This window comes from Anguilla anguilla, chromosome 2 (assembly GCF_013347855.1).
Source record: "Anguilla anguilla isolate fAngAng1 chromosome 2, fAngAng1.pri, whole genome shotgun sequence".
NCBI classification, from domain to species: domain Eukaryota; kingdom Metazoa; phylum Chordata; class Actinopteri; order Anguilliformes; family Anguillidae; genus Anguilla; species Anguilla anguilla.
Genome location: NC_049202.1, coordinates 11,704,472 through 11,718,622, shown reverse-complemented (window position 1 = coordinate 11,718,622; position 14,151 = coordinate 11,704,472). Strand labels below are relative to the sequence as shown.

Here is a 14,151-nt window from a genome sequence, read left to right as displayed (position 1 = left end):
ATCAATGGGATACACACGGAAGCGTGGGAGATGAAAGGTTTGGGATTAGGGTTTGAATTAATGCTGGGAGCACAGGTCCTGGAATGTCACAGCCGACAGCTCCCCTCTGACAGGTTAGGAATAGCGATGCTGCGGCGCATCAGGCGATGTCCCGATTTCGGGATCTTTCCGAAGAAAGCATTAACCGGGTGTTCGCTTGCCATCCGCGGTTAGAGGAGCGCAGTAGGTGCCTTTGCTCTGTCTCCTTGAGGAGGGCAGGTTTTATATGAGGCACTGTGTATGTGTGGCTTGTGAATGTATCAGAATTTCCTTTCCGAGGCTCCTGCCAGTCATGTTCACCAAACATGCAGCATGCGCGTTTTTCCTGGTGCTCATCTCATAAACACGCTTAATGAAGCTACGGCAGGATTCCCTAAATCATTGTCATTGCAACTCACTGTGTGAGGTTGTCATTTTCTTACGATCTCTGCAATCACAGCCTGCTTTTTTTTTCTTTTGCTTGCCTCTAGATGTGTGTAGTAGGGTTCATCTGCATTTCTGCATTCGCATTTATCCACTGAAAGGAGATGGTGTAGCGTGTGGGGACCAGATCAAATTTGCCTATGGCTCGGTGATGTTCTGGGCTGCACATTGAAAAGAACTCTACAATGCTGGTTAGTTGAAATTGGCCTTTTGCAAACCGCTCACACTGTGTGCTTTTAGCACAAACCATGCTACATGTAGAGAGCATGTTTAATGATCATCTTGATCACCGTGATAATCATCATCATCATTATCATCATCATCATCATTATCAATGGCAGTGATGGTGAAACATCATGAAGGATGGCACTTAAATATACCATTAGGCTCAGCTGCAGTGTTTCCCTTTTGTAATATTTGATGCATTGCATCTGTGAGAAGGAAGTGCTGCTCTCAGCTTGTTAGCATTCAACAATAAATGAATAAGACTGAAGCCACCCCAGGTGCCACCGCAGGTCACTTCTCTGTGCCATAATTCATCTCTTTGTTTGGAGGAAAGCGAGGGTGCGATCGTCGTTCTGAGCTGAGATCGTCATTAGCAGACACAAATAAAGTGCCGTACTATTTCGAACACTGTTCAGCGGGGTTGCTTTTCAAAACCGGAATGCCATTAGCCCTTTCCCTCCGCAGCCTTTGTAAAGGCATTGTGCTGAAATTATGCGCTGAAAAAAACCGTCACACAGAGAAGTATTCCAAAAAAAAAAAGCTCTCGGGTGACTTAAGCACGTGACTTTATTTTGACTGTTTTGCTGCTGTTCAGCTCCACTCTGCATTGTCACTTTGTCATTTTTTTTTTTTTGTCTGGAGTGAAAGAGGAGGATTGTTCAAAAGTGTCATCCTTCATGGTTTTGTGCATTTTAATGGAGGGGGATTAGTTACCTGAGTGATGTGAATCCCACTGTTAGCACAGACTGCACTCCACCTCTGTTCTGTAGTGTGTAATTAGGGGACTGGGCTAGCCTTGCCGGCAGAGAACACCTGCAAGATTAGTATGCAGCCATTGACAGCCTGTGTGCAGTGTTACCGGCACAGGGTCAGGCAAACAAGCACGCCATTAGCATAACATTGTGTAGTGATGAACAGGCCATGTATTTCAGGAAGGAGTGCGCTGACAAACCGACACACGGCCAACTGTCTTGTTAATGAATGACATTAACAGCAGCGAGTAAACAATTAAGATCAGTAGATATGATTTATTTCATTATTTGTTTCTTGTGAATCAGCTTATTTGGACCTCTCTAAGGATGCTGGCCATTATAGATTGTGTGTGTGTGTGTGTGTTTGTGTGTGTGTGTCTGTGTTATGAAGCAGTGCTGCCTCGACATATCTGACACAAGGCTATATTGATCCTGCTGCAGTTTGAAATTTTAGTATGAGCAGTCGTTTTTGAACTTGCCGTTGCATTTCCATTTTCACATGGACTGCACCAAAATGCATGCCCTCTGAGCTTGAGCAGGCTAGGCCAAAATAATTTAGTCAGAAGTGCAGTTGCTCATTCATAGCCCGTCATAGTTAGAGCAGTGATTCCTTTAACCATAAACATTATAAATTATGCAATATGCGTTTCGTATTTATGTATTCTACCTGAATTTAGACTGCAGTTTGACCTTTACCTCATGTTTGGGTAGGACAAGCACAGTATTTCAACTTGCTGCCAACAATACTAATCCCAAATAGAAATGAAAAGGTCAATATCTAATCTTCCCGCAGACGTTCTCTAAAAATCCACCTGTGATTGTATATCTTAATATATATTTGCTCATTTTTGTTTATTTATTTTGTATTTTTTTATTTTTAGTTTTATTCTTTGTGACAGCCTATTTATGCAAAGCAATACACTGCAGCCCCATGGGAGCATCAGAAATACTTTTACCAATGTCCGTGTGTAACAGATCCACCTCCAGCAGTTTCCTGTCTTTTTGTTTTACAAGAATAAATAAAATCAAAGTGCAAGTTAACCAAATTCGCTAGCCAGCTAATGTTTTCTATTTTTTTAACTAGCTTACTTAAAGTTTGTAAATTGCATGTATATTCACCTATTGTATCTATCAATTAATCAATCTATATAGATGTGCGTGCGTGCGTGCGTGCGTGCGTGCGTGAGTGAGCGTGTGTGCGTGCGACATGAAACACTTCAAACAAACCAGAAAATCAGCAGTTAACAGTCCAGCAGTGGTACATTACGCTAACCCTCAGAGACAAGTATTCATTTCATGAAGCGCTATTGCCATACCTGGCACTGTAGATTCATATGACCACAGTGCAAATATTGGAATTTAAATTGTGGTGGCTGTGATAGCGGCATTACTCTGCGGACCTCATTAGTCTCACACTTAACCGTCTGCTTGTCTGGAGCAGCTATTAAAGTGTGGTGAGAGGATGGGAAGGAATGAGTATTCCGTGTGTTATCTGTACAAACACAGCTCAGCCTCCTTTTGGCAGGAGGGTCTGATTGGGAAATGTCAGAGGGGGATTATGGGGGTGAATGAGCTACTGAGGGCTTCCGCTGCGGCGCATCTCGCATACCAAAACTGTGAGCGAATTTCATATAACGCCACCCCAGTGAGCCCATCATTGCTTTACCACCATAAGGTAGAAAATAAATGAACTGAAAAGAAACTGTTCCACCTTTGTTGATATCCTGTAAATGGGTTTCCGCGTGCCGCATGTGCCCCAGTAGCAGGAAATTGTGAACCAGCCCTGCGTCGCGCGTGGCTGGCTGCCATTGCGGCTCTTCCGTGACGTGTCACCGGTTTAGTGGAAATACGGCCTCTGGTTCTGGCAGACCCTTTTCGCTGGAGAGCAGCGTGGTGTCACCCAAGACCTTGAGCGAGGCGGACATGCCAGCGTGCGAGCCCTACGCAGGGCGTGGATCATCCCCGACTTTGAGGGCTACGCTGAGTTTGCCCTCCAAACGGCTCCGCTCTCGCAGGTGCTACAGCTCTCCTGTGGTCGGGACCAGACGTTAGCATGACAGCCCAGTTAATGAGGGAAAGAATTCCGTCTGATTCACCTTGCAGTAAGATCCAAAGATCCAATTAAACAGGCTTTCTTTGTCAACATAATTTCATGTATACTAGCTGGTGACATATTTAGTTTGACTAAATGAGTATTATTAATTATATGGGTGGAAACACCTGTTCAAGAACTTCCGTTGTTTAGTGGCTTTTGTTCCACTAGTGCTCATTGTTGTTTTTGTTTCAGTTTTATATCTTTTTTCTAGTTTGCCAGCCTTGGAAACAGCTTTTATGTTCTTCACAGTTTAGATGAGTAAATCTGACAAAACACTTGCTTGAAAAGCAGAGGTCGATAAAACATTCTTTAAAACGGTTGAACGGTTTCATATTATTGTTTTCAAGTGTATTGGATAGTTTTTTTTTTTAAATGAACCATTCCTTTTTTGGAGGAGCCATTCAGCTCATTGCAAACAAAAGAAAATGAAGTGAGTTCTACTCTTTTAAGTTGGGCTTATTTGGCTATTTTGTTAGATTTCATTCATTCAACTTTAAAAACATTTTGATTTGCATCAACAAATATTAGTAGAAATTTCTCAACGCACTGAACAGGTCTTGTAAAACGGTAATGAAAGCAGGTGGCTGAAGATATGTCCTTGGTGTTTGGTTAGTATTCAGCTGGAGCAACCCGTGTAAAAAAAAACACAAATGAAATTTGAAAACCTGTAATAAAATGAGGTGAAAGGCCCTATCCTCTCCAAATTGTGTTGCATACTTGGAAATCTCAGCAACTTACTTCCACATACCATTAGGTATAGGGTAGATGGTAGAATCCTATTTTAAATGGTGTTTTATTAATACTTTTTGAAAAACTGATAGAAAGTGATTTGGTCAGACTGTTGTTTTGCAGCACCTTCCCAATATAGCTCTGTCTGTGTATTCTCATGAGACTCTTTTTCCCATGATGCAGCTGGATGCCAGTAGTTAGAAAGACTTTCCTTCACATGAAGTTCTACTAGTCTTAATGAGATTCTCTCCCAGTGAACAGCAGTCAAGGTGTCAGAATTCACTTATTTAGCCTGGAAACACAGAGAGTGATGCAGAAAGACTTGTACTGTTACTTGTGACATCACTGTGTATTATTCTACACCTACTATGACAAATAAATTAAGCATACTGAAAAAATGGTTTTGATCTGCAGTAGCAGCATGTTTGTACCCAAATACTGTATTTGGCAATGCACCGATAATGCATTGTGTGCAGGAAATTTTTTGTGATGAGACTATCATTAAAAAAAAGCGAGCACTTAAAAAATGAAGCAGGAGTGTAAAATGGTTCATTTCAGTAATTTATGAAGGATGAATTTATACGTCCGAGTGTACGGGCCAAGGCAAGGTGAGGTGCTGAGCATGTGTGCTTTTTGGAAATGGGACAGCAGCTTTCACCACGACCTGAGAGTAGTCGTTCCACCAGCGCTCTGTGATCCACATAGTAATGAGCACGTCCAGATGTGCTTTCCTTGGTTGTCACATCCACTTGTCATCAGGCTTTGCTTCCCCAGGCAATACTCTGACTTGTGTGACACACGCACACACACACACACACGCACACACGCACACCTACACACACACACACACACACACATCAACAGGACTCTTATGCTCTTATGTACACACAGGGATACACATGTACACATTTCTCTGTCACTCTGTAATAAATGTATACAGTGAAGCGAATAACATGCAAATGCCCTGCAGTTCAGTCCAGTTAATTGTATTTGTCTGTTTATGAATTATTTATTCAGGGGTGGCTGTTTCTTCGGGTCAGAGCAGCTCACGATAGTTTACACAGAGCGCGTCTTCTGTCGCCGTGGTAGCTGCTGTCCGGGGTAGGGTGTAGATGCTAGCTGAGGCAGCCTGGCTGTGTTATCGCTGCCTTTCAGAGGGACTTTGTTTGAAGACTGAAATTTTAATTCCCCACTCATTCCGTGCTGTAAGGAAAAGCGCGTGGCTTTATGGAAATTGCTGGCTCTTGATCAGGAGTGCGGCCGGCCCGTGGATACAAAACGCGTCCTTCGGGCGGAATTTTTCCGGGAGGAAAGGACGGATGTCTAGAAAATTAGTATTTGTAAATGTGGAGTTTTTTTTAACCATACTATGGGTGGAGAGACTAATGTACCATCAGAAATTGATTTTAGGGTGAGGTTCCCCTTTAACATATCCTTTAACACATTCAAGCGATGGTTTTTCGCTAGAGCACAAAATTACCCAGTTAAATGAAGCAATCTTTTCTATTTCGATTAAGGGGTCCAGATTTAGATCCTCGTTGAACCCCGGTTGTTCCAAGGTTTATACATTTACAAGACTCGCTCTGCAGCGGGTCTTTGAGGTGGTTACCACCTCTTGTTGGAAATTGTAGGGAGTGCGTGGGTGAATTCTTGCTGTTATGTTTTTCTATGGAATAATAATAGTCCCTTTTATTTGACTAATGTCAGTAATGTATGCTTTGGAAAATTAGTCCCTTGGTTTTGCTGTTCATAAAGCCTTTCAAATTAGTTGTGTTTGAGCACACTGTGTACACTGTCCAGACCTATACTTTTCCATCTGGAGGTTTTAAGAGCCAAATGTGTTTTTTATTTATTTATTTGGACTGTATGAAATGAAATGTGAAAAGGTGACCAAGAAAATCCTAAAAAAAAAAAAATTTAAAAAGCTGCACCTATTGCTATTCATTTTTTCCTGTATGTAGTATTTTCCTCCAAAGGTACAGCTAAAGTAATTTGAGTCAAGACTGATAGCAAGCAGGGTCAGTAGAAAGTTTTGCAGGTTGTAGATCAGTCTTATGGTAGGATGGGTTGTAGATGCTGTTGAATCTTTCACCTTCAGCTTTGAGGAGATTTATTAGAGACTGATTTAATGAATTGATTTTACAGCATCCATGCCCTGCAGTACTCTAACTTTGACTGAATAACACCTACTGGTGTGTGTGCGTGTGTGCGTGCGTGCGTGCGTGCGTGCGTGCGTGCGTGCGTGCGTGCGTGCGTGCGTGCGTGCGTGCGTGCCAGCAGGTGTGTGTGTGTTTGTGGACAGAGTGTAGCACAGTGGGTAAGGAACTGGGCTTGTAACCGAAAGGTCGCAGGTTCGATTCCCGCTGTGTAAAAGTTGTGTAAGTCGCTCTGGATAAGAGCGTCTGCTAAATGCCTGTAATGTAATGTTTGCGTCCATACATAGGTTTGTGCGTATGTATGTGTCCACACGTAGGTTTGTGCTCTACGTGTGTAGGTTTGTGTGTGTCTGTGTGTGTGAATGCTTTAAGTTGTGTGTGTATGAATGCTTTAAGTTGTTTTCTGTTGTACCTGTGTTGTTTAATAACCTTTTAAAAGCACAAAATTGAAATGCTGAATAAAGAATAGCATCTGCCGTGATGCTTTTCCCTACCTGTGGTTCTATGGTCCAGCTTCATAGTCCAGTTGTTGATTTGTTTGTGCCTTTGGGATGTCTGGTGTCTGGTGATCGTGCATGTTCCTGTCCCTTTGGTGCGTTTACATCTTATTATCAAGGCACCATTCATGAATTGGTATCAGTTATCTCACTCTGTTAATTTGCCATGTGTTAAAAGAGAACACAGACTAATTATTTGCTAAATAAATAGAGTTTATGTCACAGACTTTGATTTACACTAAATATCCGAGTGCCAAATATCAGTTGATGTAATCAAGCTATTTGGCATTGATCCTTTATTTGCACTACCAAAATTACCATTGGATCATGTTGATTTTTTTTTTATATCACACGAAATAGCATGCGTTTTCACCCCTCATTGATTATTTATGATTCTTCCTCTGTAATAAAAAGGCATGATGGGTTTTGGCTGAGTCAGTCTTTCTCTGTGCATGAGGGTAGGTGCCAATGTGCTGACGTTTGAGTCCTTCCCAATTTTCTCTCTCTGTTCTGCTCACATCCATGTTAGCAGCTGCAGAATCAGAGCCTAGACACGCAGTGCGAGTGTGCAGAACAGCAGGCTACAAGCACAAGGCTGAATGCTTCAAAGTGTACTTAACCGCTCAAAACAAATCTAAGCATTTCGGGGAAGAAAGGGTCGCACGGAAAGCTGAGGCTCGGCGGAACGCTGACGCCGTCGGTAATGGCTGAATTAAATTACATTACATTCATTTGCCAGACACTCTTATCCAGAGTGACTTACAGTGCGGGAGAAACGGAAGCTCATTCGCCTGATTAAAATAAGCCACAGTTCCAGACTTGGTTAACAACATTCTCAGGCCGGTGGGTAAAGATGCAGCATCGCTAAAGCAATAGTGCTATGCCGACCAAGAACAAGTACCCACCGCTGTGGAGCCAGTACAGACACCTCAAGCTGACAGAAAGGAGAGATCTGGCTGGGGTGCAGGTTTTGAAGATCGATTGAATGGTGGACCTGTCACATCCACTGCCCTATAGGCTAGCACCTATTTTTTGCCGGGCTTATTTTGTAGCGAGTGAAGTAAGGTGAGGACCAGTGTGGCATGTTTGGCAAGAGTGAAGAAAAGTCATTCGGCTGTGTTCTGTATTAGTTCCAGGGGTTAGTGGTACACGCAGAGAGTCTAGTATAACAACTCTTAGTGAGCTCTCCTGTAGCATCTAGATTAAAACAGAGGTCTGAAAGTGGTAAGAATTTTGTGAGAATGTATAGATGCTTATGATGATGGTCCTCTATCCAGCAAAGATGTCCTTCTGGCTAGCTGAGACGCAAAGTGAGTCTCAGGTGGATGGAAAGAGGAGAAGAGATGAGTACAGTCAGTGTACAAATGGCATGAAAACCATAGAAGGAGATGAGAGATGCAAGGGATTGCGTATAAAGGAAATAGAGTAGAGAACCGAGCCAAGTATAGAGCCTTGGGGGACACCTGTAAGAAGGTCCTGGGTATCAGCCAAGCAACTGCTCACCTGCCAAATATTTTATCAGTCTCTGTATTAACCTGACGTTGGGTTTCATATATGGAACTGGAAATAAAGGAGAGACTATTGCCTGATTTTCTGTCCTTTTTTATGCCTTTGCAAGGATGGTTCATATTGTACTAATGCAAACACTCAAAACTAGTTTGACCTTTATCATATTTTTAAAATTATTCTGGCAGACTCAAAGTACATTAAGTTACCTGGATCAAAAAGACAACAACAGGGAAGTGAGGTAGCAACAGCATGGTACTAGATTGTTGCATCTGCCCCAAAGCCGTGCCATTTTAATTTGGGACTTTTTTAACAGTTTTAAACAGCACTGTACCTAAGATATTTTATAACAGAAAAACTACAAACAAGTTGTTTTTGTGTTTTTATTTTAAATATTAGGTCTAACATTTTTTGGAATTATATGTACATTTATACTAGCCTGTCATTTTTATGGAATGAATCCCATAATAATTAAATTATAATGTATGATATTTATTGGTGAGATTGGTGAGGTACTATAATTTGAATGCTACATAGGCTAGTTAACAACAAGAACATTTGGCTTTTTATTGAATTTAGTTCATTTACGGTGAAATTTAGATAAAATAGTGGGTGTATAATGCAATATAATGGTTTATAGACAATGCCTGCATGCCAATAACAGCAACGTACACGATTTTTCATAATAACAATAAATTATAGCATATTATTTTGTTTAAATGTCAGGCTTTTACCATTTTTACACTCTGGGTTCTTCTGTGTGTTTTGCGCATTGACTAAGCTCTGCGTTGCTGACAAAACCAATTATTTATAAGTAAATATTACGGGATGAGGTCCATGAGCTTCAGGTTGCGAGTAGATTAAGACAAGTCATTTTAACTGCCATTTGGTAGCATCCCTGCTGTATACTGTATGCCATTGTGTGTTTGCAGGTTTGCACCTGTGAGTGAGAATGCTCAAGTGGGGAAGGTGGTGGGAACCGTAATGGCTGCCGCTGTGAACCAGACAATAGTGTACTCCATTGTGGAAGGGAATGAAAATGGTAAGTAGGTTGCACTGCGCTACAACAAAGCCCATGTTACTGTTGAATTTCAAAACAACATTCGCTGTTTATACCTAATCATTAAGCAAACTAGCCTCAAAAGTATGTTGTTTATTATGATTTTTTTTCTGTTGTGCTGTTTGTCCCAAGCATTACCACATCTGCCAGTCTCCTGCGCTGTATTGGGGTACATCAGTTCAGTTCACTTTATTGGTTTTTATTTACTTATTGGTTTTCACAGTTTGAATCAACATGGGGTTCATGTCCGGAAATGAATTCCCTGTGTTGTTGGCTGAGACACCGATGTCAACAGTGCTTTTTTAATGCTAGAGCAACTTAAGCCTAAAAGCCTGTGATGTGCTATACAGTGCTGTTCTGTTTGCAGTAACCTTCAGTTGCTTTTGAACAGCCTTCTCGTCTGTGTCTGCTTCCCATTTCATTGCCTTTGTCATCACCGCATTAAAAGTGGTAAAGGATAATAAGATGACGACTCATTTCATACAGTGGCGACGACCTGTTCCTCTGCCTCCTGGGGTGTGAACAGATTAAATTGCCTCCGAGTTTGCCTCCACTCGATATTAAAATCTAAATTAAAGGACGCTCGGAACACTTACTCGCCCGGAAGGAGAGGAATAGAGTTTGTTTAATTCCCTTTTTAAATTCAATGAAGGGACTTTGTAAGATAATAAAAGTGTCCTCTAAAGTTTGGCTCCTGGAATCTAAAGCTTACAATTCATTGACATTCTGCTAGTCCATGAAAGTTGGAAGGCCTTTTTTTTGGCGTCTTTAAAATGTCTGCTTGACCTGGTGCCAGTAGGATATGATTTCTGTTGATTTCCCCCTTTCCTAAAATGATCAGAAGTGAAATGGTGGAATGGCAAGGCCTGGGTGAACAGTTTCATTTCATCCGTACAGCAACTGAGTCGAAAACACAGCCGTGAAAATGCTTAATTTTCTGTGGGTGTGCCTCCTGTCTTCCTTCTCAGGAATATTCTCAATGAATAACATCACTGGGGTCATCTCCACGGCCAGCCTGTTGGACTACGAGTCCGTCAATGGCTACACCCTCCGTGTGCAGGCGGACTCCATGAGCGTGGTTGCGTCCAATCTACGCGTGACTGCAAAAAGTAAGCCAGCAGCCAGGGCATTTGCACGGCTCGATTGCGACGATGACTGTTATAATTCCAGACATAATTGCCTCTAGGTTGTCTTTTTTTTACTTTTTAATTTAAATTTTTTTTTTTTTTTTGGTTTTGACACAATTAGAATAATTAGTGGCCAAGAGGTGTTCGTTTTCATGTGGGGATATTGATGTGGCCAAGAGGTATTGATTTTGATGTGGGGTATTGATGCTCTTTTAATTTAATTTTCATTTGCATTTCTATATTTATTTACTTGTGTCCAATTACCTTTTTCCGTCTTCCTGTTGATATAGTGCGTATCAAGGTCTAACCAGCAAAGTAAATTACATTCCATCATCTGCTTTTAAAATGCTAATCCTTTTATTGTATTTGTACGGCTGATTACCGCAAATTGGTTGTGGGCACCATACTGAGTAGCATTAAATGTTTTTGAAGTTCATGGAAATGCCAGGCATTTAATAGAGGCCCCTGTGTTGCAGATTGTGCCTGTCATTGGTCAATTAGCCAAATTCAGCTTATCTTTACTTGATTATGCAGTATTAATGGTCGGAATCAATTTTAAACAACTTTTTTCCCCCCTGTGCTACTGCTTAATGTGCACATTAATGTGAAAATGATAGCCCACGTGCTAATAGATTTTCTGTTTTCTGCATCTGTTATTTAATAATGAAAAATTGGTGGCCTGAGTATTATGAGCAGTCAGCTTCCACACAGAACCTTGCCTGCAAATGGCTCGAGAGAATAAGGAGATTTGTCACCGGTTGCTTTTTTGCCATCTCACTCTGACAGATCATAATAGAAAATATCAGGGGTACTACAGAGGCATCTGCAGCACTGCAGACCACTGTCAAATGCAATCAATTAGAGCTCATTACGCCAGAATGGAATCGGTTAAGAAATCTGAGTGATTCTTATTGGTTGGAGCGCCCCGTCGCTTGGTGTGTTGCGTAACCGGTTTGAGTCGGGGGTTTGGGTGGGGGGGGGGGGACATGGACGACGCGGTAAACGGCCGTTCTGCCGTCGAGCGAATTGGGGGGCCACCCGCCGCCGATGTGTAGGCGTCTGAAGTGCCCGTCATCAGAACGGCGTGAACGCACTTAACGCCGAGCTGATCAGCCCGCCGTCGGCAATTCGGAGCCGCGTTAAAATGCAGCAGGTATGCCCGGTGGCTGTTATTACCCCCGTCTGGCAACACACGTCCTATAAGAGACGCGGAGAAGGAGGGGGGGGGGGAGCGGGTGATTCTGCTCTCGCCTGGGGCAGGCTGTATGATAGATATCCATAAATACCACTATGCGTGTTGTTTTCCACCCTGTGCCATTTTAGGCCTTGACCTGCCACATGACTTTATGTTGTGTAACCGAAATCGTAGGTTGAGCAAGTAATCCTTTCCATGAACTGCAATGCAGTACCGCATTATGTAAATGGCATCTTATGCTCCTTGCAGTGGAAATTTGTTGGTTCACTTCGCTGCTGTACAACGTGTATCTGCACACTGGTGTGTTGCATTCATATCATTTAGTCTAGCTGCAGTTATTGATTGATGGAAATGTGCTGCCAGTGCACTTGATGCACAGTTAATTTGGAATGCAGGGGAGATTTGACCGGCCTTTGTTCTTGTTCTTTTTTTTTTTTTTTTACAGCCAACACAGCCAAAGTGTTTATTGATGTTCAGGATGAAAATGATCACCCTCCTGTTTTCACCGAAAAGCTCTACCTGGGAGGGGTCACAGAAGATGCCAAGACGTTCACCTCCGTGCTCCAGGTCCAAGTAAGAGAACAGCTTGCATAACTAAAGTCATGGTCTCCACAGTCTACATGGGATGTATAATTAGTACGGGGCCTGCTGTCTCTCCACCAGTGATTTGGGCCGCGGGTTCGATGAATGCGTCCCGGCTCCGGCATTGCGAAACGCGCGTACGTGTCAGCGGCTGGCGAAATGTTTCAGCCCTGGCCATCAACACGGAAGCAGCCAGACCAATTATAATAAGAGCCGCGCACTGAATGAAGCCCCCCACTTAGCGGCAGCTGAGCAATTACACCGAAACGACCGACAATGGCGCCAACTAGGTTGGGTGCCTTTCGCTTCGCGAGAAACGAGCGATTGAATTTGGCCATTGTTCTGTCGGTGAAACGGCGCCATCGCATGGCCCCAGCCGATGCCCGGACGATTATTGAGGGTTTTTCAAAATGGAAACGAGGTATACGGAGCTCTGTAGTTGTGTTCCCGGTTAAAGCGCTAGCCCTGGATGTCGCGACGAGCCCCGTGGTCCTGAATAGAATCCTGGCCTTGCCAGCGTTGTGGCCGGCTGCTCCGTTGGAAAAGGCGCCATTTTGGCTCCAGCGTTGGCCGAGCAGGGAGGGCCCTGCAGCAGGTGCTCAGTAAGCGCTATCCGCTGCTGCAGTGGCCGTGTGGCTAAGCTGGTGGGCTGCAGAGGAAAGACAACAGCTAGCGGGCACAATGATAGTCTGCGCTGTTCTCGACTGGCAGAGGATGATGCTGCGGGAATGTGTATTTGGCGAAAAGTAAAATCCGTGGAAAATGTGCCAGAAAAACATGTATTTTTCCAACAATCCCAAAGAAAATATGCATATGAACCTGGCTTATCCTAAAGGGCCAAAATATAGTGATAATATCTACCCATACTGTATGGTTTCACTGGATTTGTGGGTGGTGATGAGGCAGAGAGTGCTTTTTTTAAAGGTTTAATCTTTTAAAGCTGTAAAATAATTGAATCAGGCAGGTCTCATTGCTGTATTGGGGAGTAGTCTCCATTTGGAAAGTGTGAGCTGAACCAGTATTGTCATTGTAAAAGGGAAAGTAGGGCTAATGTATCACGGATTATCAGTAAAAGCAATTTGATTCGCTTCATTTCTTTCTAATCACTGAATCAGACTTATTTCTGTTCAGGTACCTTTTTGAAGCTCACCACATATATGGTACGCCCACGTGACCATGGCAGCATTCACAATTTTCTGTGCCTGAGATACCTAGAACTCTGGAAAGACTTGCATTGATTGTGAATGAAAAAACTGACCCAATTGCTTCAAGGTCATCAGGAAGGACATTGATATGTTGGACGTAGGACATCGAACGCCTAGTACACTGGAGCCTTTACTGTGCTCGTTTGGACAGTATCAAGCCTGCAGTCATAATCCATAGCGCTGGGCTCAGCTAACCTGCAGTAGTAATGTAGCCTCTGATCCCCACACCTGGGCAAGATCATTATATCTGTCTGAGACCCAGGGATCCTCATTGTCTTGCATCCACAAATGTAAAACTGGTTCAGGGCAATGCATCTTGTTTGGGCACAAAGGCTCTCCGACAGCAGCGTGCCAAATCGTTCAGTATGCTCCAGCGAGAGGGAGAGGCGCTGGTCCCATTGCGCTGTGAGCACAGGCGAGGGTGTTATGTTCTCACCCCACACATCGCACATTGTAATCCCTTCACGTTTAGGAGCGACTGCACAGCGGCGTGCGGCGGCCGTCTCTCAGACCCCTGTGGGGCTGTTCCCTTTCCGTTCGCCCGGCGCAGACCCAGCCGA

At 43.2% G+C, this 14,151-nt stretch overlaps 1 protein-coding gene across 13 annotated transcripts in view; it reads left to right on the top strand.

Annotated features, from left to right (window-relative positions):
- pcdh15b (protocadherin-related 15b) overlaps positions 1-14,151 on the top strand; it is a 204,671-nt gene that overhangs the window by 167,414 nt on the left and 23,106 nt on the right. For all 13 annotated transcript variants that reach the window (XM_035406550.1, XM_035406556.1, XM_035406555.1 and 10 more), the window contains 3 exons: positions 9,355-9,464; positions 10,451-10,591; positions 12,250-12,377. In XM_035406550.1, the coding sequence (XP_035262441.1) occupies positions 9,355-9,464; positions 10,451-10,591; positions 12,250-12,377 (379 nt within the window). The remainder of the gene's footprint in view (positions 1-9,354; positions 9,465-10,450; positions 10,592-12,249; positions 12,378-14,151) is intronic.